This window comes from Eschscholzia californica, unplaced genomic scaffold, assembly GCF_041429995.1.
Source record: "Eschscholzia californica isolate CP2 unplaced genomic scaffold, dmEscCali1.0.p SCAF_4, whole genome shotgun sequence".
NCBI classification, from domain to species: domain Eukaryota; kingdom Viridiplantae; phylum Streptophyta; class Magnoliopsida; order Ranunculales; family Papaveraceae; genus Eschscholzia; species Eschscholzia californica.
Genome location: NW_028238461.1, coordinates 22611734 through 22638371, shown reverse-complemented (window position 1 = coordinate 22638371; position 26638 = coordinate 22611734). Strand labels below are relative to the sequence as shown.

Genomic DNA, 26638 nt, shown 5'->3' with positions numbered 1-26638 from the left:
ACAAGTTGTTTAATGGTTGAATTTTTGGCTGTTTTTGGTTGCTTAACTGATCCAACATTTGAATTGAATTCATAGTATAGTTCCTTCTTTATTTTGTTCAAATTTCAATTTTGTAGTTGAGGTGTTTGATGAAATGACTCAAGTAGAAAGAGAAACATAAAGTCTTTTAAAGAGAGAGAAAAAGATAATTTGGGTGAAGATAACCCCCAAAACTTGATTATTGTAGGCATTGTCTTTAAAGAAATATAGTCATATTGAATTGACCAAGTCATAAGTGGAAAATACATTGCCTATAACAAGTTTGGGCATTGCCTATAAAATTTCCCTAAAAATTATATATTTATAAATCATTTTTCATTAGCTTCCTAACAAGATCCACTTTCCCTGTAGCACCCTCACTTTAGAGGGGTGCCACCATAAAAAAATTAGGGGACCAAATAGCATTATCCCTTTTAATTCCTAAACCCTTCACCCCTCACAATCCTTTCTTTTCTTCCTTGTGTAGCAGCCCCTGAGTTGTGAGAAGGGATCTAGAGTGAGAAAGTGAGGTTTTAGAGAGAGAAAGTGAAGAAGGAAAAGGAGGATCTTGAAGGGATACACTAAAGGGTTTAGTTTCTTCTTATTGGTACTACATCTCAGGTAGGTTTCTTCTTCCCTAGGGTTTACATAGCCCTCTTCAATTCTTAACCTAGTTTTGAATAGTAGGACTATAATAACTTTGAACCATTATTGTTTACTAGGTTATGATCAACTTAAACCAATTAGTGATACAATAGACATATACTATGATTAGAAACTAATTACAACAACAATATGGTAACCCTAGACCATTATAGTTATATTAATGGAGTATATACATACCCGGACAGCAACCTAGGTTATTTAGGTTATATAAATATAGTATAAATACACCCGGACAACATCCTAGATGCTAAGGATTATTTGTTTATGTCATTAAAGTTGATAATTGATGTTTGTGATCAATTAGATGTAGTATTTTGCATCTCTAGACATATTTATAAAAGTAAACTCATCGTAATAGGTTATAGTGATATTATAACCAATACTTATCATGTTTGACTCGTTTGATTGTATGAGATTATATGTATGATATTGGAGCATAAGTGCTATCAATCATAGTTGTGTGTGATATATTGCTTTAGGTTGTTAACCTAGAAAGCATAGGCTAGTCGGAACCAAGAATGGTTGGCTTGACATGTGGGTCGATTGCAAACACTAGTTACTGATGTGATATTAGATAACTTGGTGGACCATGATCTTGAGTTTCATTAATGGATTGAACTAAGACTGGTTGGCTCGACGTGTGAGTCGATGCAAACACGGGTTTGTCAATGTGATATTGGACAACCCAGTGGACCAGGGGCTTGAGTTCTAATATGGATTGACGGTTGTAATCCATAGGTAATCGGTGGTTGGCTCGACAGGATGATCGATACAAACACAAGTTCATTCTTGTGGACCACATACTTCTAGGTTGAGAAGTAATTTACCAACTAGAGGTTGGCTCGCCTCCTGCTCATATGTGAAGTGCTCGTGTTGCACTGTGCTCGTGTTGCACTGTGCTCGTGTTGCACTGATCCCCTTTATGTGTGGTATCCCTTGTCTATTGAGAGGTTTAAGTCGATGCAAACACGGATGGCAAGTGAAGCTATCTTGTGGACCTCAAAATTGGTTATGCCCCTTTAAAAGGGAACTTGTATTGTTTGGATCTTTTCAACTGTGTAACAGGTTGACTTTAGTGGTGTTGACACGAAAGGTGTAACTCAATGGACTATGTTATTGTTTTTCTTCTGTTTGATACTTGATTTTGTTGTTGAATTGGTCTATTTAGACCTTAGGTAATTAGAAATCTACTAGTTGGGTTCTGACCCAGCCTACTATTCTTCAGGTGATAGAGATCGGGGAGCGCCACAAGTCTGATCTCAGTTCGTCAGCTCAGACTTTCTTTCTTAGTTTTCGCTTTCGAGATTAGGTAGTTATTTGGAGTTTTGCCTTCTAGACAGTTATTTCTTTCATTCGTTATTGTCCGACCTACGTGTCGATAATTTAGAAACATTGTTTGAGTTAAGAAAGTTTAATGGATTTCTTTTACATGATTTATTGATTCTTATGAGCTTCACATTTGATATTATTTGTCTCTTTTGATGGATATATCGACTATGTTTACTGTTCTGCGGAGAAATGCTTTGAGTTTAGGTTTTCATGGCGGCCGACGTGGAAATCTAGATTTGGGGTGTTACATTCACTACTTTTTTTTCAAAAAAAAAAGAAACTCGAAAGAAACGGCGGTTTTTTCCTTACGTTTTTCTAGAAACGAGGTATGCAATTCTTGCAAACTGTATTTGCAGAATGTAAACTGGAAACTGTATTTGCATAATGTAAACTGCAAACTGTGTTTTCAACATTTAGATTGCAAACATGATTTCGAGCCCTGATTTGTCTAACCTATTATCTGTACTTATTTCGAGCCTTGATTTGAGATCGAAATCATTACTTTTCAGAGATTGAAGAAGAAGAAACCCCAAAAACTTTTGGTCAACAATATGTAGCGAGTTACATAAATAAGGAAGTTTATTTCGAGCCCTGATTTGAGATTGAAACCATTTAGAGATTTATTTTTCACACTTGACACATAGGATTTTGTCTTAGTTTATTTGAATTACATAAATAAGGAAGTTTGGTCAAAACTCGCTACATATTATTTATTTAGGGAAAAAGGATCAGTCAATTTTTTTTAGTCTTCAGCTCCTTGATTATTTTTCTAATTTGTAAATACCTGCGACAACTTTGCAACCCCTTGCGACACCTTTGCAACGCCTTGCAACAACTTTGAAAAAAATATTGGATTTTAAACCAAACAAAATACAAATATTTGAGTTTTTAATGAAAGAAATTCAAATTTTAGGTTTTTAACAAAAAAAAAAAATATAACTTGTCTTTTTGACTAATTTTTTTTTATCGTTCCAAAAAAAGACTAAATTTTTTTTAAAGTTGGATCTTCGGCCAGTTTCCTGTATAAATAGTCCAAAAATAGGTCTAAATTAGTGATCGGGAATGTTTGAACTCCAAACCAATTTAATTCAGTAAGATTGGACGTTTTTAGGACGATGAAATACTACATATCGCTTTGTACGAAGATATACGATAAGACAGTGTTGAAATACACTACTCATAGTTACAGAAAAAAGAAATTTCATGCAAAAGTACAAGTTTATATAAACATAAGTTACAGGAATGAGCCTTTCCCATTTTACTTTAAACATACAACATTTCCTCTCTGTAATTTAGCAGTTTTCTCTCTTCTCACAATCTGATGAAAAATCTGATTCAAATTTGCACAGAATTAAATTGGAAATACGATCTTTACCTTATCATTTTGACCATTATTTTAACATGATTCACAAGTACCATATCCGAGGCATTTCCTGTAGTTCTGAGCATCTGCAAGATTGCAACCAAAAATTTGAACTTTCCTTGACCACTTGAAAAATCTAAACACCTTTCACCACCATAATGAACCCCATTTCTCGTACAATGAAATTCTTTTGTACTTGTATGTACTCATCGATGTATTTATTGGAGTGATTTTCGTAACAGAGAAAGAACATTGCTTTTATGGTCGAGTAATCGAACTTAATGAGAATCTTCCCAAAACTTGAAAGCTAATCTGTGTTCACTCATGCTACCCCTAGAAATTCCTCTCACTCTTTCCCAAAACTGTGTGCTCTTCCCTGTTCTTAATGGGCCTGAACTAGAATGCCTTCTAAATGAACCCGATGTTGACCTACCAAACCCCGGTGAACTATCAAACACTTCTGAAACTGATAAAGGCCTTGGAGTTTCGTGACTGGAATCATAATCGATCATACGATAGTCAGCTCGTGAAGATGCTTGATGCTGATCAGACCTTGTACTGATTCGAACTTCAGTTCCTAGACGAGTCAAGTCCTCGTGGCTACAACTTCCAGATGATGCTTTTGTTTCGTCCGATTCATCAGAGACTAGTTTTAATGCCTGAACTACTTCACCCATAAAAGGACGATTTGACACTTCTGGTTGTACACACATTGAAGCTATGGCAGCTACTTTGGCGATAGAATCTAATGGAACAGAGCCGAGAAATGGGTCAATAATCATCTCTAAACTTTCCATATTGCTGAGAAGTGGTCGAGCCCATGTAACCAGATTTTCTTGACCTTGCGGTCTTGACATGTCCACAGGTTTTCTTCCTGTTAGAAGTTCAAGAAGAACTACACCATAACTGTAAACGTCACTCTTGACAAGTAGATGACCTGTCATTGCGTACTCTGGAGCCACATACCTGAAAAATGACGAACAATGTATTCGTGTTATCGTTGAAATGAAAAAGGAAAAATGTAGATGCAAATAATGCTGATTGTAGCATTTCTCGTTTACTGTTTTATCTTTAGAAAAAAACAAAAGTTACAACAGTAAAAAAACGAATGTGAAGCATAAAAAAGGCTGCTGTAACAGTTATAGGAGCGGTCAATGTGGCAAAAGATATTTTATTATAATAACAGAGAAACTGTAGAGTTGGCAGATTGTTAGTGGAAAAGGCTGTTATTATCGTTATTCTGGCCGTTTCTGAACACTCAATATATATCGAACACTACGTATATTTGACTAGTTTGTAGTTGTACATAAAGGATTTGGCTAAACATGAGAGAGAAGGAACGCATACCCGAAAGTTCCCATAATGTGTGTAGATATGTGTTTGTTTGCCTCGTCCAAACCTGTTCTAGCCAAGCCGAAATCGGACACCTTGGGAGTAAAATCATACTCCAACAATATGTTACTGGACTTGAAATCTCGATGGATTACACAGGGGCTTGAATCTTCATGCAAATAAGCTAATCCGCGAGCTGCACCAAGTGCTATCTTCATTCGCGCACTCCAATCAAGTGGTGCAGTTTTCTTTTCCACCCCTGGAAGCACAAAAACAAGAATCACATAAAGATCATCTTTCTAAACAAATCAACTAATTATAAACACATCAAATCCACTTTACACTTTATAGTATAAACGTGAAGGGATGTTTGTTTCTTAATTTTCATATCTGAAGTTTAACCTAAACACCCTCTAAGATATGAATCATAGTATTACCATGTAAATGCAAATCCACACTCCCGTTCGGAATAAGTTCATAGACTAAACACCGCGCTTGATCTTCCACGCATATACCAATCAATTTGACCAAGTTTCTATGATGTAGACGACTAAGCATCTCAACCTCAGCCAAGAACTCCCGTCCACCTTGCTGATCATTTCGTTTAAGAACCTTAACCGCGATTTCCTTTCCATCATCAAGAGTTCCTCCATACACTAGCCCAAAACCACCTTCTCCGAGTACTTTTGATGCGTCGAAGTTATTTGTAGCTTTTTTTATATCACCTGCACTAAAAGTCTTTGCAGATCCTGTATATGCTGCAATACTAGAACCAGATGCAGAACTAGGCCCACTTCCTAAAATCATCGATCTGGCAGGACCTGCTAAAATTGGGGTTTGCATTATTATTGTGAAGATAAAATCGCTCCTTATCATTTCAATTTATGTTATTTTGAAAAATTTACCTGGTGGCTTTCCAGATGGAGGTAATGAAGTTTGAGGAAGTTTGGAAATATGATTAGTATTCTTCCCAAATTTACGCGATAAAAGAAAAGCAGCTCCAACACATAATCCAATGGCGAGGCACGAAGACAGAATAATGATAGCGATCACGTTAGAACCGACTACTTTCTTTTTCTTCCTTATATCAACAGCTAGAGGATGCATCGTCCTTCCGTTACCACGGACGGAGTTTAACCCTTCGCCTATGGAAGTAATGGAGGGAGCCGAAGGTGGTGAGGGAGGAAGACCTGAAGAGATGCAAGAAGCCCGAAATTCAGGCGGTGAAAGAAAAAAAATGTGATCCCTAACAGAATATCTGCATGTAGTACCTGGATATCGAACATATAATACTTCATAATCACCAAACGAAGAAGGCTTTATGAAAACCTGTTTGTTCCAAAACCTTTGATAGGTAAAATAAGCTGATGAATTATCGAATTTTTCTCCACGTGGTACTAGATCGACGAGAACGGTGGTCTTATCCAATTGCTGACCATCTGCATTTGCTCCCATTATGCGAACTTGACTTTGTTCCATGAAAACTCCAATTCCTATTTCTTGGGCTAATTGTGTGACTAAGGGGAAGAAGGTATATAAAGCAACGTCAAAACGGAGTCCGACTTGAATTGGCCAAACACAGCCGCAAAGTGATCCTGGAGGTGTATTCACTAATGGCTCTGTGCATGTCAATGATGTGCAGTCTACAAGTAGGATTTAATTTAATGTCAGTTTATGATATTAAATCAAATAAAAAAGGCTCAGTTAATAGATTGTGTAACAGAATTAGTATTTACATACCATTATTAGGAGGTGGAGGTGGTAGTGTTAGGACTTGTGAAGGAAATGGAGTTCTCGGTTTCCTTCGGAAAGGCCCTGAAGTAAAAAATTATATAAGGTTAGATGAATTTAAACCATTACCATATATAAACAAGAAAAACGAAGGACGAAACCATTATCATACCTTTCATTCGGTTTGATGCAGTTGATAATGGTGCAGGTGCAGGTGCAGGTGAACCCTGACTCGACGTTGAAGGTGAAGGAGATGACTGAGACATCCAAGGGTCTACAAAGTATGAATAAGATATTTAGACAAGTAGCTCATCTGTAGTTTCGAATCACTGATCTCTTATCACATGAAAAGCTTGACTATTTTAAATATTTTTACCTTGCTTCTTGCGTGGAGAGCTATGGTGTCTATGTCTACCTTTCTTTGGAATTGCTGTTGGAGGTTGTGAAGCAGGAGGAGGGGCAACCGAGCCTTCAAGAGAAACAAAATGTAAGACAAGACAATATATAATTTTAATAGTATCAATTAATTAGACTGTATATTTAGACCACATTTCGATCAAGAAAACATTGTTTAAGAATATTCGAACCTTGGCCACTAGAACTAGGATATGGATAAGTTGGTGCGGGAGCAGGTTGGTGTGTTTTACTTGCATAATTGTGGTTTTCGGATGAGATTAGAGGAGAAGATGCGGGTTTGGGAGACCAATTTCTTTCTGGAATTTGAGGAGATGACTTGAAAGGGGGAACTAAATTATCAGAGGGACTGCGAGTCGGGGCATAAGAACCAGAAGGGAAAGAACCTGCACAAAATTCGAAGTCACGGGCAGGCTCTAATTCTTTCGTTCATTAGATATCACAAACTCTCATCACTTACTGATACTCGGAGGAGAAGCTGATTTTGACGGATCAGCAGGAGTACCTGTATATAAAATTACGAAAACTTATCTAACGATCAATCACAAACGTTTCCCTAAACATACTGGTAAATGTCGAAACTGGAATTGAAAATCTGAAACTATGGACACCCAATGCTTAATAGGTAGTAAGTACAATTGCTTTGGAATTTACACAAATTAGCCCAGATAAATCTATCCATGAGAGGAGCCTGCATAAACCATCTCCCCCTCCCCTCACTAGAATTCCTGGTTCCCCCCCTGATGATAGATAGGCGATCAATAATATACCTGGAAAAAATGGCGGAGAGATAGGGGCACCAATAGTTGGCGATCTTCTATTAGAAGAAGCAGTAGGTGGCATGGATGGTGAAAGCCCTTCAAGGATAGGAGGTGGAGGTGCTAGATTGTATTCTGTCGACATTGGGGGAGGACTCAGTGGCATCAATGCACTTGGCCCTTGGCTATTCAGCGGCATAGGAGCAGTCGCCGCTGTTGGAGAATGTACATCACATCCTTAATTGTTAAGCCACAAACTTGTTTATAAAAGAATATTGAGATTGAAACAGCAAATGCATGAGTGCAAGAGAGGTACCATAGGCCGAAGATGCTGGACTCTCCACTTTGGTTATCATAGGTTGATATCCAGGGGGTATCGGTGATGGAGATATATTGTCCCCTGGCAAGATTTAAAAGATAACGATTCTTTGGTTAATATTAATACACAAATGAACTAGAAATGCAGCAGCATTCTATACGAGATTTTAATTCATCAAAAAAACATTGCGCATATTGACCTTTTACCAACTAGAACGCCTTTGTATATCGTACTCTCTTTGCATATTCTCGACATTACATGTAAGTGTTCCGACAAGTAATAAAGAGACCAGAAACGAAAAGTGCGAAACACTTTTTTTGGTTCATGAAAAGAAAATGAAATAAATGAAAAAAAAATCTAATTTTCCTATAGAAAGATCAAACTAATGAACTATCCTTTATAAACTTTAAAAAACAAACTTCTATTATGGCTTTGAAAAGAATGCTGATATTTTCGTCGGTTTTCTATGAAGGTGCCGATTAACAATCCTCTTGATAAGGATGCATAAAACCCCCTTTCACCTCAGATTAAGCTAAAGAGAGTTATGTTTGGAAACAGAATGGCAAATTTAATTGGGTTTTGAATGGTTATTCTCTGCAATTTATACATACTCCGATTATCGAAATGTTTCTTTCCTGAAATAAAAATCTTATGAAAGCTCAAAACTAGTCTAAACTTATGGGTTTCTCGCATCATAAAGCACAATCTCAACTAGAAAATGAAGAGAACTCTAAATGCTATCTCAATAATATCAAGTAATCATCTTTGGGTAAACTTGGAATCACTTTCTAGGTAAGCTCAATTTCAGAGTAACTAGCACAGTTCTGCTAGAAATTACACTAAAAATATAACAAAACCTGAACCTAGTATTGCTCCATCATTCACATTCCCTTTTGTTGTTCAAAGTGAGCATACATTTTCTAGCACAGTTCTGCTAGAAATCACAAACTTATATAAACATTTATTAACTAGAATCCAGATCCCCAATCTGTCTTAGAAAAAACAAAATCATCAATCCATTAAAATTCATCTCATTATGAAACAACCCAAGTTGAGCAACATTATGAAAATAACAAAATCATTCCAAAAATGAAACTCATTACCTGCAGATCCATGAATTGTTGATATGAGAATGATGACTACAAGTAGCATTATCTTAAGAAGAATTATCATCATTCTCATCTAGAGAGAGAGGGAGAAAGAGAGAGAGAGAGAGAGAGACTTAAAAATCTTGAAACCCACAACCTAACTACAAAAAAAAAATGAAGAAGAAGAATAAAGAATGAGGAAGAAGATAGATTATTCTAGTAAAAACAAAAGATGGGTAATCTTGAAGGAAGAACAAAATGGAAGCAAAGATTGGAGAAGACCCACTTGTAGTAAGTGACAAGCAAAGAAAGAATGTTTAAGTTTGAGATACAAAATTTGGGGGTTTAGATGGAAAAATGCAAATTCTTTTTTTATTTGTTTTTCATGAATACATTTGCAATGTTTACAGGTATTCATGCAAGAGATAGAGAGAGAGAGAGAACAGCCGTTTCTAAGTAACTAAAGACAATTAAAAAGCAAAGCAACAGCAGAAATAAAGACACTTAATCAAAAAACTGACACAGACCCATTTTAGGAGAGAGAAAGATAGACTGAAAAAGAATCAAATTTTAGTCAGTAAGAAGGTGGAGATTAACTGATCATTAAGATTAGGCAGACTGTACACACTTAGGGTTGCAATGTGATTCTTTGACTACTTTTTTTGTAATGATTTTGATAATGGTAGACAAAGTTGTCCATTTGAGTCAAGAAGCATTGACAACCCATACTTTAACATTGGATGCAATAAAACTCTTTTAATAATTATTTGAGTTAATTCCTATATGGCCCCCTACTTTGTGCCCAGCTTCCTTTATGGCCCCCTTTTTTTTGTAAATTCAAATATGGCCCCCTATTTTCAAGTAAATGTCATTACTACCCCTTAATTCTAAATTTAAAACATTAACAAAAAAGTTATTTCCACCTCACCCCTCTCTCTCTCCACCTCATCTCTCTTTCCAACTCACCTCTCTCTCTCTCTCTCTCTCCAATTCACCTCTCTCTCTTTCCAACTCACCTCTCTCTCTCTCTCTCCAACTCACCTTCATCTTCTCCGTTTAAGGTCGCCGGCCGGAAAATTTTCCAGCCGACGACCTCTAAAAAAAAAAAAAATTCCTCTCATCTCTCTCTCTCTCTCTAAAAGCTCCGGCGAAGGGGGTTTCCCTTCGCCGGAGCTTTTAGAGAGAGAGAGAGATGAGAGGATTTTTTTTTTTTTTTTTTTTTTTTTTTTAGAGGTCGCCGGCCGGAAAATTTTCCGGCCGGCGACCTTAAACGGAGAAGATGAAGGTGAGTTGGAGAGAGAGAGGAGTGAGTTGGAGAGAGAGAGAGGTGAGTTGGAAAGAGAGATGAGGTGGAGCGAGAGAGGGGTGAGGTGGAAATAACTTTTTTGTTAATGTTTTAAATTTAGAATTAAGGGGTAGTAATGACATTTACTTGAAAATAGGGGGCCATATTTGAATTTACGAAAAAAAGGAGGCCATAAAGGAAGCTGGTCACAAAGTAGGGGGCCATATAGGAATTAACTCTAATTCTTTCTATCCACCCTTTCAAACCAAAAGGGTTATTTTCCAAATAGCCCCCAACTTTGTGACCGGCTTCCTGTCTAGCCCCCTACTTTATAAAAAATATCTAGATGGCCCCCTTTTTGAGTTACGGTTATAACACCGTTAACTAGTCATCACCTCTCTCTGCTCCATCTCATCACCTCTCTCTGCCACCTCATCATCTTTAGCGTCGAAGGTCGCCGGCCGGCCGACCAATTTTCCGACCGGCGACCTTCAAACCTACAAAAAATAAATTCCTCTATTCTTCCTCTCTCTCCTGTTTTCTCTCTCTTTCTTCTCACTCTCTCTCTTCTCACCCTCTATCTCTTCTCACCATCTCTTTCTCTATAAACTGGCCGGCGAAGGGGGGAACCCTTCGTCGACCGTCCGTCTGAGAAACCAGGGCAACGAAGGTCTGGTTTTCTCAGACCTTGAGATCTTGGGCTCTTTCCATATCTGAAGGTCTGGGAAAACCAGACCTTCGTCGGTCTGGTTTCCTAGACGGACGGACGGCGAAGGGTTCCCCCCTTCGCCGACCAGTTTATACAGAGAGAGAATGTGTGAGAAGAGAGAGAAAACAGGAGAGAGACTGAGAAGGGAGAGAAAACATGAAAGAGGAAGAAGTAGAGAGAAAAAACATGAGAGAGAGGAAGAAGAAGAGAGGAAAAAAAAATTTTATAGAGAGAGAAGAGATGAAACTTAATTTTTTTTAATGTTTGAAGGTTGCCGACTAGAAAATTGGCCGGTCGGCGACCTTCGCCGGTGAAGATGATGAGCTGGCGAGAAGATGAGGTGGCAGAGAGAGGTGATGACTAGTTAACGGTGTTATAACAGTAACTCAAAAGAATCAATCTAGATATTTTTGATAAAGTAGGGGACCAGGCAGCAAGCTGGTCATAAAGTTAGAGGCTATTTGAGAAATAACCCCAACAAAAAAACTCTGCATCTATGTACAAACTTCTCATTGAAGATGACAGTGTCGCCTATTAAAGAACGAATTGACTCTACTACTACCCATGTTTACTAGGGAAAACAAATCTCTCATGAGAGAAATTTGTACGCACAGATAGATTTCGATCATTACTACGCGTACCATTATATGTTTTAAGCTTGATCTTTTCCTGCAAGTGGACCCAAAGGAATGTGCGAGCACATGTGGTTTATTTTAAAATTGGGTGAGAGAAATAAATGTTAAAAAGTCTAATTTAATTCACCACGGAGTTACGAATTTACAAAATTTCATTGTACTATTAGTAATATTTTTTGGTTTTCCCTCCAAGTTCTAAATTATGTAATACCATTGAAAATTGGGAAACAAATACTTTGTGAAATGGGATTAGTTTTTAGGTAGTATTTCTAGGTGAATTAGACAATCCATTGTTTCCGGATGAGTGTTTTCCTCCACTAGCAAGCAATGAGTACATTCAATCATACTATTGATACTTCTAAATTGCATTATACTCGAATCAGATTCTAATCTTGGGGTAATTGTTTGTTTAGTTCATGACTTCATTTAACTTTTTTTTTTGTTGAAGAATGACTTCATGTAATTGGAGATTGGAAAAAATGAACAGATAATTGGAGTAGCTCTATGAGAGTTCATAGTGTTTATTGGTATATGTTGTTGATAATGAATACAGATCAAATTTCTATTGTACTAAACATAGTCCCGATCGAGTCAAAATGCACTCTTCATAAAAACAAAACTAAAGAAAGTCGTGTTCTGCTAGCAAAATATGTAATACATCTTTTAGATTGAGAAGATACTAAAGTTTGCTGTTAAAACTACGAAACCTAACCGAAGATTATTGGAATGTAAAGGTAACGATATACATGTGTAAGAACTTGCTTTACGACTTAACAACATTAAGATGTAGCTTAGTTGTTGTAAAGGCGGTTTAGGATTCATTTCATAGAATAGTGTAAAAAACCACTACAACTTCAAAATGGCGAAAAAAAACACTAGAAATAAAATTACCAGAAGGACAATAACGAATCCAACCAACACCAGTTCATATACCAATTTGTCTCGGACAAACAAAAACAATGTGAAAGTGCTTGCACTGAGTAATGGAACTTAATAAAGGGTGATGTGATCGAAAAAGGTGAATTTGTATTATGAACAAGCTATATTTACAGTTTACATTAGGGTTTGAATATAATTACAATTATAAAAATAAATCATTTGAGCTCGATGTGTTTGGTGCGTTAAAAAAAGATTGGGTTTACAACAATGTGTATAGCCGCTTTATTGTCACAGAAAATCAGAAATGATTCTAGAATAAAAATGAGAAGATTGTGAAATAAGTATTTCAACAATTGGAGCTTTGTAGTAAGAGAAGCGATAACATGGTATACAACCTGAGTAGAAGACCGAGAAGCGGTTGGCTGTTTCTTAGACAACCAGACAACGGACTATTACCAAGCATGATGCAAAAATCAGTTATAGAACGACGATAATAAGGCAACTTGCCCAATTAGAGTATCTGGATACAGGGACGGAATAAGGAATCAAAAGCAAGGCGGGCCAAATGTACACGTGCAATTGAATAACTTTCTCTTTGATCTCTATTTTTTTACATATTTTATCTAATTATCGGGATATTTGCACACTACTTACACCAAATCATGGTAATAATGTAACGAAAAATAAGAATTAACTCTTAGGATGATATTTTTGTCGTGTCAATCACACTAAAAGTAGATCACTACAGCGAACTAAACCAATAGATAATTGAAAATTCAAATCTTCAAATCCTAATGTTCTTTTATTGTTTCAAAGAATTAAGATTTGAAGTTTTATTACTATGGAAATAATTGTTCGATCAAATCCCTTTGAATACGAAAATTTCAAGTGTATTTTTTGTTTGAAATTTTGAATAAATATTTACGAAAGAAAACTACATATATACAAGGGAAAGGGAAGGAACTATGGAATCTCTCATGATACTCAAGCCTCCCAATGAACAACTACATCCAAAAAGTTTACATTTGTAAAGCTATCCAGTTTTCTAATCCAGGAATATAGCATTCCTTTAACATCTTTAATGTCAGCCAAACCAAGTCCGAACACAAGCATGAAAAGCAGTAAACATGAAAAGAGAAGCCAACAATAACGTGGAAATTTTATATAAACTTGTTATTTTTGTTATATACACCTATATCTGCTTTAACTTCAGAATTGGCGTGACTGTAGATAACAAAAATGGTGAGTGCATTTAACGTTTCCCATAATAATCCCATGGGAAATTTTAAAAGGCCCCCCCGTTTTTTGTTAAAAGGCCTCCCCGCTAAAAGCGCCCCTCATTATAACCCATTTGGTTATAGGGCCCCCCCTACAAAAGAGCACCTCCTTCATCAATATTTGACCTAACGGCAAAGTTAACGCCGTTAGGTCAAACTTAACCCAAGACCGGTGATGTTGACCACGCCACATCATCATCTTCTCCGGCATGGTCGCCGGCCGGCTAAACTTCCGGCCGGCGACCTTCAAATTTTTTTTTTTTTTTTTTTATTCTCTCTCTTCTCTCTCTCTCTCTCAAAACAAAAAATTTTTTTTTTTTTTTTTAAACTCTTTCTCTCTCTCTCTACAGATCTAGAGAGAGAGAGCGAACAGATCCAAATGGATCTGTTCGCAGACCCATTAGAGGTCTGCGTTCGCAAACCTCTAATGGGTCTGCAAACAGACCCTTTTGAGGGTCTGTTCAGATCCATTGAAGGTCTGTTCGCAGACCTTCAATGGATCTGCTCTCTCTCTCTAGATCTATAGAGAGAGAGAGAGAGAGTTTAAAAAAAAAAAAAAATTTTGTTTTGAAAGAGAGAGAGAGAGAATAAAAAAAAAAAAAAAAAATTTGAAGGTCGCCGGCCGGAAATTTGGCCGCCCGGCGACCATGCCGGAGAAGATGATGATGTGGCAGAGAGAGAAAATGAGATGGAGGAGAGAAAATGTGGGTGAAATACACCTTTAAAGGGGTTTTTTTTCACCCATTCAAAGAGGGGGGCCCTTTAACCAAGCTAAGTCAAAGGGTTTTTACTAAGTCAACGAAATCATGGGGAGGCCTTTTAACAAAAACGGGGAGGCCTTTTAAAATCTCTCTAATCCCATTTAGACTTTAGTAGTCGCATGCTCAAGTAATTTGTTCTCCACATATATATAAGGGCACCCATCAAGTATCCCCATTTAGGCTTACCCAGTTGAGGTTGGAGGGGCCATGGCCCCTGGCCTCAACACAGATACATCCGTACCCGGATAAGATAAAAATCCAGTGTATATAACTTCGCTATTAATTCAGATAAAACCTGAGTTTTGACTAGCGAAGTAGGCGCCCACCCCACTGAGATGGGCTAAAGTGTAATTTTCCTTTCCATTGTTCGGAATGAAGAGAATGTGAACCATTTGTCATCAAATGAAGGGTAAGAAATAAACTTAGCTTATTTTTTAGCAAAGTAGTATGTGAAATCTCAACCTTTTTACTTTTTTGTTCTCTATTAACTATGGAAAATGAAGAATGTTACGACGTTAGCCAAGAGGAATCTTCCACATCTGTAGGAGGCGACGGAAACCTAGTCAATAAACACAAAAGCTCGATCAAGTTTTATTGTGGTCATAGCAAAACGGATAAGTGAAGACATATCGAAGCTTTATATAATGGTTTTCATTCATGAATGACGGAGGTACCATCTTCTTCTTCTTCTTCCAAAGATCTTACAGTTTTGGTTTTGGATCTCTAAAGGCAAACTCATTTTGTAGTTGCAATCTCTTTTTGTACTTTTATCTATTTTGAATATTATTTTGACTCAAACATGTAAGGGTTATTTTCCAAATGGCCTCCAACTTTGTGACCAGCTTCCTGCCTAGCCCCCTACTTTAACAAATATTCCTATATGGCCCCCTGTTTCCGTTATCTTTAACTTTCCGTTACTCTCACTCCTCCATCTCCTTTCCTCTCTCTGCCAAGTCACCTAACACGCCACATCATCATCTTCTCCGGCATGGGTCGCCGGCCAGTGACCTTCAAACCTATTTTTTTCTCTTCTTCTTCCTCTCTCTCTCTCTCTCCTGTTTTCTCTCTCTTCTTCTTCTTCCTCTTTCTCTAAATTTTTTTTTTCTTTAATTTCATATCTCCTCTCTCTCTAAACTCCGGCGAAGGGGTTCCCCCCCCCCTTCGCCGGAGGATGGGCAGACCTTGAACGTCTGCCTGAACAGACCTTTAAGGTCTGCCCGACCTCCGGCGAAGGGAAACCCCCTTCGCCGGAGTTTAGAGAGAGAGAGAGGAGAGATGAAATAAAATAATTAGAGAGAGTGAGTGAGAAGAGAGGGGAAGAGAGAGAGAGAGAGAGGGGAGGAAGAAGAGAGAGAAAGCAGGAAAGAGAGAGGAAGAAGAAGAGAGAGAAAGCAGGAGAGAGAGAGGAAGAAGAAGATAAATTTTTTCATTTTTTTTTTAGGTTTGAAGGTCGCCGGTCGGCGACCCATGCCGGAGAAGATGATGATGTGGCGTGTTAGGTGACTTGGCAAAGAGAGGAAATGAGATGGAGGAGTGAGAGTAACGGAAAGTTAAAGATAACGGATAAAGGGGGCCATATAGGAATATTTGCTAAAGTAGGGGGCTAAGCAGGAAGCTGGTCAAAAAGTTGGGGGTCATTTAGGAAATAACCCAACATGTAAAACCCCTTAAGAAAGATTGTTACGAACATATTCGTATTTTGATGTATTAAGAGCCAATACGCGAAACGATCTTATTTAAAAAACCAAAACAAACTAATAATTAAGGCAAATATTAAATCAATTCCCATATGTGAAAATATCACTTACATCATAAGACATGGATTGATGGACCATGGCAAATGATTTGGCCTTATGTACCGGGAAGATTAAATATATTGTATGGCCCATGAGGAAGATATGTATTCATTTACCTTTCATTACTCTTTTTTTTTTAATGAAAGAACCTTTCATTACTCTACTCTTTTTGTTTTTAATTGCAAGGCGTAGGGTGATGTAAATGTTTAGATCCATCATAAAATTTCCTGTAGATTCATAAAAACATGGCAGGCTGTAACCAAGAGATGAGAGAACAAGGTCTAAAAGTGTAAAAATATTGATACTGTGGTCCATGTGTTTAAATTAAGAAAGAAGTTCCATCCCAGTATTCAAAAACCAAAAACAACTGTCTGGACGTTTTTTTTCTTAGAACAAATTGAGAAGTGAAAAGATACAAGATAACTCTCATAAAGAGAAAAACAGTTCTTAGAGGTCAATATTTGGGCTTTAGGCCCTTTTACTTCTTGGTTTCACTTAGATGGTTCTCGTGCAAGACCGGTTCCGAAGAAAAGAGAGCAAACTCTTACTTTGGGCTCCTTAAACAAAAAATTACTAAAGTGTCACCTAATCTATTGTAGCTTAGTTGGTGGAAACATGGTGAAATGACCCAAGTTCAATTTCATTTGGAAGTGTTATTTTTTCTTTTAAATTATATTTGTTTTTCTCAATTTTTTTTTTGTTTTTCTCAATTTAGTTGGCACTACTTAGGTATAGTTTGCAAACAGTAAAATAAGTAATTTTTAAAGTTCTAAATTTTCACAACCGAAACTTTTTTGTCTTTGTCCACTCTTTACTATACAACCATCAAATTACTATACAACCATCAAACCTCACTGAGTCTAAATGCGTAATTACGAACATGAGTTTTATGTGTAAACTCCACATTTGCCAATACAACTTTTTTTTTTTTCACATGAAACGCATGTTAGGTCACATTCTTAAAATTCGCTTCGGACTTCCGATATCTTAAGACCCGCTCTGTTATCGTGCTTATCACATCTTGATGACATATCAATGTCTCTTAATAACCAACGTAGATCATAGTCAATTTCTGGACAAAAAAAATATATATATATATATAAAAAAAAAATATTACTGTCTGATAGAGAAAAATAAGTCGAATAACCCTAAAACAGTAATAATTGATTATGCCTGGCCCTTGCCATGATGGATTTCCCACGTGCTTCGGCCATTTTATGTGGTTACCACCAAATTGAATTCCCCACCGACAAAAAAAAAACAATCCATTATTTGATTCATCAGGATGATGATAATGATCTCACTCCTTTCAACTGGACTCATATTGAGAATGACAGACACTAAAATATACACTAATATATTCTTGTCAGATCAGTTATTTTACGTCTGATATTCTAAAATACGACGGACATTTCAACGATAAATTAGTAAGTTCAGAAGAAAAAAAAACGAGCATCTACAAGCACCCCTTACTCTTCGCCCGTCTTTACTCTCAGCACGGACTAGGCTCAATTCGAGTGCCCTCAGACTGGTCAATCCGAGATCCACAAAGAGTGCCAAGAGATGGTGGGCTAAGAGAAAAAATATGGGATGCCTTTAGAGGCTATATATATGTGTAGTACACTCACCATAATGACCTTACTTACACTAACACTTTTTTATAGGCCACGGCATTCAGAAAGTCACTGAGAATCTGAAAGGCAGGATGCCGAAATATAAAGTAGATTTTGATCCTGGTTTAGAACAATATGTCAAAGGAGCCTCGTCTATGATATAGTTTGTGATGCCCGCATAATTCCTGCCCTAAAGGAGAAAAAATGGCTTGTATTGCTAATTTAGAGGGTAGGGTACACATACATTTCCGCTAAACAAGACAAAAATCCTCTAGCTCCCATGACCAGACAATTTAGTGTACAAAATATGCTCTACTGTTGGTAAATCTGGAACCGATAAGAGGTATCAGAATGAGGGTTGATAGCAGCGTTACAGAAATCATCTCAGAGATAATCATGGAGATGGATCGAACTTAGCAAACCGTTTTTTGAAATCTTCCACCATTTTTGTTTCTTCCTCCTTGGGAAGCTTACAATTCCTCCAATCAGCTTTGTCTGCAATATTTAGTAATCCTGCCATTACCTGAAAAAGTGATCAAAACAGATCTCAAATTTATCACCTAGAAGTTAGAATATAGAACTCGTGTTTACTTGTAACGTTTGATTGCTATTTACAAGCCAACCATCTCGGAAACTCGTTTTACTGAAAATGTTTAACTTATAATGGCTGCCAAAAAAGAAACCAGGAAAGTACTTCACAATATGGAAATTATTCATTGAAGTTCTCTAATTCGTTAGACATGCAACTATCCGCACTAACCACGCCTGCCAGATATAAAGTAGGTATTTTTCTTCAAAAGAACAAAAATGGCGAAATTCACTCCTTATAGGACAAGAGCAACCTATAAGAAAATGCAGTTAGCGGTTTACGATCTAAAGAACTGATCATGAATGAAGACCACTCCACAATGTCAAAGAATTTGTCAGAAGAGGTGATGACAGGTTGGTAACTATATTAACTAAGGGTTTCACTTTCCATCTATAAGAAACCATGAGTAATTTTCAACCACCATATCAAAATCCTAGGGTCAAGAAATAGATAATAAAATCACTGCAAAATTGTTAACAAACAAATTTACTGATAAGAAAAGATAATCACCTCACGCCCAAACTGAGCAGGGAACTTCTCGTTTTCGTCAACAGCATGCGACAGTATGGTCCCATCAGGGAGTTCCACATAAAATATACTCAAATTTTTGTCGTACTGTTCCGCCAATAATTTTCTTCCTTCAGAACTTCTGCTATCTATATTGAAATCAATACAAAAAACATTTAGAATGAGAAGAAACTAAATATTTCTATTTACAACACGTTTAATGAACAACGATGTTGTGAAGCTACAACATGTTTCTCTAATATAGACAAAACTGTATACTCAAACTGCTCATATTTTACTACTACGTCAATTTTATTTATTTATAATAATTTTGATATAATATTATAATGCTATGGAAGTGATCCAACTCAAACAGGACTCTCGCATATGACAAAACTGACAGTTGCTTTGCGCCCTCGGAGTACTTGAACTTGTTGAATTCAACTATTACATCATAATGAACCGGACTACTATTACTAAATAGTGTTTTATATCATGTCAAATCTCAGAGTGAAAAATGAAGATACTAGTTCTTTAGTTATAAGGAATGCTAAAAAGAGAAATGATATGTAGCGATCTAAAAATCAACTTATACCTGATTTAATCGTAACAAACGAGAACCCTAACTTTTCAGCTGCCATATTAAAGATCCGTTGAACAATAGATGCTTTGGACAACGGAATAGGGATAGCCTGAACATAGAAGAACCAATTACGTAAGCAATCGAGGTTAATTACGGATAAATCCAGGTTAAATACGGATAAATCAAATGCTTAGGCATCTTCACGAACATTTTGGAATCTTTACCTGGAGATTAGCATGAGTTCCACGCTTGAAAACCCATTCAAAATAAACAACTTCCTTGTCCTGATTCTTGAAATACATCCTGAGAGCATTTTGGAATTTTTCTAGTTCGGTCACAGATTTTGGATCTCGAGAAAGAGTGTTAGGCAAATGTTCAATAGGTATTATCAGTACATGCCCTTCGACAAGAGGTCCTTTAGCAAGAGCAAAGTAGTAATTTTCTCCAATACTAAGGAGAAGATGTGATTCCACGGCAGGACTTGACAAACAGAACCAACAGTCTTTGGACCTGAAAATCAACGTAAAGGACATTTCTCAGCGTCAGACACGACAACGTATAAACTAGGACAACAGGACCCTTGTCTACTAATATATGTTGACATGGCCCCTTCTCACTGAATGTTTAAATTATTATGTTAACAAAGGGAGCAATGAAATACTCGTTGCCTACCTCTATGATGAAGTAGTTACCGAGGAAATTATATGCATGACTGCTAAAGATCAAACCATGGACTACATGGTTGCCATTGGAGCAGTAATACTTGGAGAGTCATTTTAGTTTGTTGTTTATATGTTAGTTGATCAATTGCTCACAGTAGCCTTTCCCCGTCAGTACTTGCTTCAGTAGTTAGTGTTATTAAGAAAATCTTAACTCTTTAAACAAGTATTAGCTAGGGTTTGGTTCCCTATTTTAGTTATGACACTATGTTCAAAGAGAGAACTAATAAAGTTCAATTTTTTTTATTCCAGTCTCCAACTTGTGTAAATTTTGGAAGATCAGTTCATCATCTTCACAAGCGGACATCAATGTGATCTATACAATAAAAGCAGAATAGTAATAGATCACAATGAAAGAAACATGGGTCGAGTATCTCAGGAAAGAACATGAATATCCTTTAGTATACTACCTTCAAAATATGATAGTACAGGAAATAAGAAACATGATTCATAATAAATTCACCAACCTGCCAGTGTTCTCAGTTCTCTGGCTCCTATGAGAAGTCTTGTCATCCTTGTCCACTAAGCTATGCTTAAAGCTGCAATCAGGACCTCGTTCACATTTTCCTTTGGCAAGAAAATCTATGCAAACACCTCTCCGACATTGTTCTCTCGCATCCATGTCATGCTGATAGTTACATTTTTCGCCTCGTGGACAAGAACCAGAAGAAATAAATGTGAAACACAGCTTCTCTCCATCCCCTACTCCCTGTCTCCGCCTTTTTTGGGATACATCATAACGCCAGTATTGTTCATCATCAGCACTATTGCTAGGTCGTTTTGATGAGTCCTTAGCATGAGTTTGTTTCGATACGACTGAATATGGAAATAATGTAGTGTTTGGCGGTCTAGTAGATAGCTCATCAGCAGACATAGTCGTTGCTGGAGTAGGAGAAATCGCATGAATAAATTTCTGAAGAGCGTTATTAATCGATCAGAAGCTGAATCTAGTGCGCACCAAATACCATATACTCAAAATGTGTTGACTTAATATTTTTAAAAGCAGCAGTAATAAAAGTTGACTAAAAGCTTAGGATCGAAGTAATTAATTTGCAGTTTTGAGTAAGTGGAACACTCCTAAATTAGGTCAGAAACCAAACTGACCTGTTTATCCTTGTTACCAACAGAAGCAAGACCCAAGAAACGTGTCACATGTACAGCCTCGTCATTAGAGTATGGTTCACGGGCATAATATATGCCTTTGCTACCCGCAATATGATACCTATCCTCCCAAAAAAATAAACAAATTCAGCAACTAGACGTAATTGTTCGAAAAATCACGGACAATATACTATTACATATTTACATCTAAATTTATATGAACAAGGAATTGAAGAGAAATAAAACATGTGCCAGAAACCAAACAAAGAAAAAGTAGTAGGAAGCCACCAAAAAGACCAAGTTATGAAGTTTACACATTCATGGTAACTGCTTGCAGGTTGAACGTTAGATTTGTTAACTAAGAGCATCTCCAATGCAAGACTCAAACTCTAAATCTTAGGTGCCACATAGGATTTTTTAGAGTTTCTCTTTAAAATCCATCTCCAATGCAACATTTCACATGGATCTCTAAAATGGGGTGGCAGTAGTTATTTTTGAGATCCTTACGAGGACACTCTAAATTTAGAGTGTCCTCTTGAGGATCTCTAAGTGCCACATAAGCAAATGAGTTAATTTTACTCCAAATATACGTTTAGTTCCTCTTCAGTTGCGTTGGAGAAGGTTTTCCAATAGAGTAACTCTAAATAGCCAAATAGGAAAGAGGCCATTTAGAGATCCATTTTTCACACATGAGACATAGGATTTTTAGAGTTTTTCTCGAGTCTTGCATTGGAGATGTTGTTAAGGTCTGATTCAGAAGTTAGGGATATGTTATGTATTAAAGCCTCCCAATTGAACACAAAATTGCAGGTCTCAATTTGCTGTCTTTAAAGCAGATCCCGAAATGCATCAACAGATAAAATTCCTGTGATGGGTAAATGAGGAAAAATAGTCACAAAGACACGAACCAAACAACTATGATTTCTAGGTAAATACAAATGTATCACTATATCGGTCATGAAACTATTTTTACGACTTGAGTAGCTATTTTGCAGGGTATTGCGTTTTTGTAGACAAAGAGTCCAACTGCATATATCGTGCAATTAAGATTATCGGGAAATGAAGATATCAGCCATTTGAAAATGAGAGTGGTCATATAGTGTGAAGGAATGATCATACAAGCATTATGACACTGCTCATGACTAACACATTTTAGATAAAGAATGACTGACGTTCTTTAAAAAATCGATCACATCTCCACCAGCTACTTTCCTCTAGTCATTACTCAGTTTATGGGAAAAGAAAAAGTTTAAGCTTAAATATTCTTACTTCATCGAATTACGAGAAAAATAAGTATGGTGGCTATCTCTTTCAAGAGAAATGAAAAGCTAAATTAACTGCCATATAATATGAGTCATGTCATCACTCACCGGGGTTTAATCTCCGCAACCAATTTTGTTATAACAGGATCAGTCCCTGACGGATCTGAAACTCCAGTCGGAGCCTCCTTTATATCAGCTCCATTTGTAACCCCACTCGGCCATTCATTAGTAGTTATATGTCAAGGAACACAGATAAATTAAACCAACAAAAGCAAGCATCAAATAGAAATCATACGGTTAAATTATGGACCACATGATACTGGGGTTGGGAAAAGCATATTAGTTGTGTGCGACACTAAAATTGTCGGCTGCACGCGGCACAATATTGGGTTTAATTGGAAAATGCTCTATGATTTGTATATCTTTTGCTTACCACAGCAGTGGGTGAATTAAATGTAACTATCAATCATGAACAAACTGACCAAACAACTTCAAATATTTCTTTAGTCGTCTAAAAAAACATCGAAACCCAATTCAATTAAACAAGGATATGTTAGGAATAAATCAACAACTCCGGGTTCTTCAGCCCAAGCTCGTAATGCATCAACATCATCTTGATTATAAACTCCAATCGGTTGTCGTTCCAATGAATGTCTACCGGATAAGTAGACCAAGGATAAACCTAAAAAGTGTTTAGAATTCGAGTCAAATCATAAAGTAGCAATCAAAAAATCCATAACTGTAATAAGATTAGGAAAGCAACAAATATACCATGAAGAGTGAATTTCCCACTGCCTTTCAACCAAAAAAGATTTTCACAAATTTTCAATCCATCCATCTTAAACCCACGATTGGTAGGATCATTGGAAGCAGTATTGAGAACTTTGGGTGCACTAATTCCGTAATCACCAATGAAGTAAGTTGGTATTGGGATTTGAGAACGTCCTTCAATGTAGTCGAGGAATTCTTCAAGGCGATCCGGTGAGTCTGGGAAAAATTGTCCAACACAGAGAAGTACATCAAATGGACCTGTTGATTTGTTCACCTATACAAATTCAGAGAGAATGTTGGAAAATCAAAGGAAGAAATGATAAAAGAGGGGGAAGTTAGACTCAAGTTTGATTATTATTAACCCTAGAGAGAGAAAGATACCGTTGAGACTCGCTTAAAGAGCTGATTAAGACGACCTAACACGTCGCCGCAGAGGAGAATCCGAGGAGGAGCCATGAGAGAGAGAGAGAGAGAGAGAGAGAGAGAGAGAGAGAGAGAGAGGGTTTAAGCTGTGCTAGTGAACTGGGGAAGAAGTTAGAAGCTCTCTAGAGTGGGAAATGGAAAATTTTATACACACCAGAAATGTTCTTTTTTTTTGTGATAATACACGCAACAAAAAAGTTCAAAAAAAAAGAAAAAAATACACTCAACAAAAAAGAGAGGGAGATTTTATAGACAATGCCCAAAGTTGTTAAAGGCAATCTCGCTAAATGCAATCTCACTAAATGCAATCTTACGTATGTTTAGAGGTAATGTAGTCTATTGAGGCAATGCCCCAGTTATGTTTGACCATTTTCCTTATCCTCCTGCGATACACATCTTTCCTTCTTCTCTCTCGAGCCAGAAAATATAGGAGCGGATTTAGAGTTTGAAACCCTAAATCTAGGAGAGAAATCTATTCGTATAGAGAAAACTTCTTGAGCCTGCACACGACCACAGATTAGTAATCCTCATAAACAACATAACTATTATCTCTATTATAGTTCATATTATCAGTTATTTGCAACATATTTCTTTCATATAATAGGTATGATTTCAATAACATTAGTCACAAGACAAGACCTTTCATCAAAAAAAAATCACAAGACAAGAAACAATGTTGAAGTTGCCTACAAATTTCCTTTGGACTATGTTCATTACTTCATTCTCATGGTATTCTCAATTTTACTAGTTAAGTTCAGCGGAAAGACTGCCTGAATAAACCATTGTGTTTGGATATGATTCGACGATTCAACCCGGGGATGTATAATTTATAGGCCCCGCAACAAAGATTTGAATGATTAGGTGTCTTTTTCAACATGACTTTAGTGGGGATATAACTCGAGGCTCAAAATTTCAAGAGACTTATTTTCTTCCAAGGAGTAGGGTTGTACTCGAGTCGAGCCGATGTGAGCAGTAAGATGTTCAAGCTCGGTTAGTGTCCTTGATTGTTTGCTTAAGCTCGACCTCAGGCTCGATTGAGTAACTATCCACTTTCTTGAGCTTGACTCGTATATGTTTTAAAGAGCTCGAGCTCGCATCGTTTTAAGCTCGTTTATCAAAATACTTCAATTTAAAACACCTTCCCAAATTATCAAAATACTTCAATGATCATTTGTCACACACAACAATAATGATTAATGATTCACATTCCAATAATCTTTTGATGGTTGGTATTCAGGTACAAGTTTCAATGTAAATACATAATTATGAACTACACTAAAATAGATAGTATGTTAAACGAGTTGTTTCACGAGTAGCTCGGGAGACATTAAAGAATGATCAAACTCGACTCGTTTATGTAAACGAGCATATTTTGAGCTCGTGTTAAGCTCGTACTCGTTAATTTTCGAGTCGAGCAGGAGCGATAGTCGAGCAGGAGCGATAGTCGAGCAGGAGCGATAGTCGAGCCAAGCTCGAACAACTTGTTATATGCTCGACTCGTGTACACCCCTACCAAGGAGTATATTTGGAATTAAGGTTAGGAATGACAAATATGAAAATAACAGAGGAACCAATCTTAAGGTAATTTTTGGGAGAGCAAATGAAAAAATATGGATAACAAACCCTAGATCAGGACCAAACTCCGGCGAAAGGGAACCCCCTTCACCGGAATAGAGGGTGGGTATGATGAGAGTAGAGAAGTACAAGGAAGAAAGAAGAAAAGAAAAAAAATTTGAGTTTAGGTTGCTGGCCGGAGGCTACAGAGCGACGACATCTGGTCGGAGAAGAAGGAAGATGGACATTGCCTTTAACCATACTTGGTCAATTTGTTTTGACCAAGTCTTGGACGAAAAATACATTGTCTTTAACAACTTTGGGCATTGCCTATAAAATCTCCCAAAATGAAAACCTCGTTACATTAGAACCTCTTTAACTAATACTCGATAAAATAATAATTTCGTTAAAATAATGTATAGAAGTTTTTTTTTGTTAAAGAAATAATGTACAGTTGGTAAAAGTTATAAGATACTCCCTCCGTCCCATTTTGTTTGGTTGTTATTCCTTTTATGGATGTCCCAAAAATTTTGGTCACTTTCCTTTTATAACATTCATTTCATTATTAAAATGATGAAACTTCCAAGACTACCCTTTAGTTTGAATACCATTCATGGTTCTAATTGGTTCTACGCTTCTACCAATGTTCTAATTAATGAAATACTCTATATTAAATGAGGGTAGTTTAGGGAAAGTCTTTATATTTGCCAACAATAAATACCGTTCCTTAATCAGTTGAATTCCCCAAAACTACAAACAAAATGGGACGGAGGGAGTAATAATTATTTCAATGTCTTGTAGTTCATTTGAGTATGTAAATTAATAATGTTTAAGTACATATATTTCCATTATCTTCTTAATTGTATGGCCTACAAAACGAATTTCAAACGAACTCTTCCTTTTATACATATCATGAGGCTCAGGGACAGAACCAAAATCTTTGTTTAGGGTCGAGGGGGACCATGTTTTAATTATTCGCATGGATAAGGAAACCATGGCCCTTCCTGGCCCTTACATGGGTACGTCCATGATGACGCCTCACCATCTTAATTTAACTAGAACGAAACCAAACAATGGAGAAAAAATGAACGGTGGATCTTAGAAACACGCCTTTTCTAATTATGTTATATATCAAACTTTTGTCAAATTGATTCAC

General features: G+C 36.8%; 2 protein-coding genes across 18 annotated transcripts; both read right to left on the bottom strand.

Annotated features, from left to right (window-relative positions):
• Nucleotides 1–3196: 3196 nt before the first annotated feature.
• LOC147543702 (Protein kinase superfamily protein) lies at nucleotides 3197–9770 on the bottom strand. 17 transcript variants are annotated; one of them, XM_086673230.1, is made up of 14 exons: nucleotides 9616–9770; nucleotides 9034–9179; nucleotides 7928–8011; nucleotides 7624–7824; nucleotides 7314–7358; nucleotides 7027–7239; nucleotides 6816–6908; nucleotides 6612–6713; nucleotides 6449–6523; nucleotides 5980–6351; nucleotides 5614–5898; nucleotides 5146–5529; nucleotides 4724–4967; nucleotides 3197–4342 (listed from the first exon to the last, which is right to left on the bottom strand). In XM_086673230.1, the coding sequence occupies exons 2-14, from the start codon at nucleotides 9110–9112 to the stop codon at nucleotides 3655–3657; spliced, it is 2865 nt and encodes a 954-aa protein (XP_086529356.1). In that variant the 5' UTR covers nucleotides 9113–9179; nucleotides 9616–9770; the 3' UTR covers nucleotides 3197–3654. The 17 variants fall into 17 exon arrangements, with proteins under 17 accessions (XP_086529356.1, XP_086529357.1, XP_086529353.1 ...); XM_086673231.1 differs by lacking the exon at nucleotides 9616–9770 and adding an exon at nucleotides 9546–9594; XM_086673227.1 differs by lacking the exon at nucleotides 9616–9770 and adding an exon at nucleotides 9546–9572 and having other exon boundaries at nucleotides 5146–5532.
• Nucleotides 9771–18164: 8394 nt separating this feature from the next.
• LOC147543701 (CwfJ-like family protein / zinc finger (CCCH-type) family protein) lies at nucleotides 18165–24225 on the bottom strand. Its single transcript, XM_086636794.1, has 10 exons — nucleotides 23887–24225; nucleotides 23506–23779; nucleotides 23287–23416; nucleotides 22843–22962; nucleotides 21476–21593; nucleotides 20839–21284; nucleotides 19877–20162; nucleotides 19665–19761; nucleotides 19073–19218; nucleotides 18165–18496 (listed from the first exon to the last, which is right to left on the bottom strand). The coding sequence occupies exons 1-10, from the start codon at nucleotides 23959–23961 to the stop codon at nucleotides 18368–18370; spliced, it is 1821 nt and encodes a 606-aa protein (XP_086492920.1). The 5' UTR covers nucleotides 23962–24225; the 3' UTR covers nucleotides 18165–18367.
• Nucleotides 24226–26638: the final 2413 nt, after the last annotated feature.

What these genes read in the sequence shown, in the direction of transcription:
- LOC147543702 (XM_086673227.1), bottom strand. Translation starts at nt 9,112, where the DNA reads ATGAGAATGATGATAATTCTTCTTAAGATAATGCTACTTGTAGTCATC. An exon ending in AGCTTCTCCTCCGAGTATCA is followed by an intron (nt 7,240 to 7,313) that starts GTAAGTGATGAG and finishes AATTTTGTGCAG; the next exon opens with GTTCTTTCCCTTCTGGTTCT. An exon ending in TCCATCTGGAAAGCCACCAG is followed by an intron (nt 5,533 to 5,613) that starts GTAAATTTTTCA and finishes CCCCAATTTTAG; the next exon opens with CAGGTCCTGCCAGATCGATG.
- LOC147543701 (XM_086636794.1), bottom strand. Translation starts at nt 23,961, where the DNA reads ATGGCTCCTCCTCGGATTCTCCTCTGCGGCGACGTGTTAGGTCGTCTT. An exon ending in GTTGTTGATTTATTCCTAAC is followed by an intron (nt 22,963 to 23,286) that starts ATATCCTTGTTT and finishes ACATATAACTAC; the next exon opens with TAATGAATGGCCGAGTGGGG. An exon ending in GTTTGTTACGATTAAATCAG is followed by an intron (nt 19,219 to 19,664) that starts GTATAAGTTGAT and finishes ATTTCAATATAG; the next exon opens with ATAGCAGAAGTTCTGAAGGA.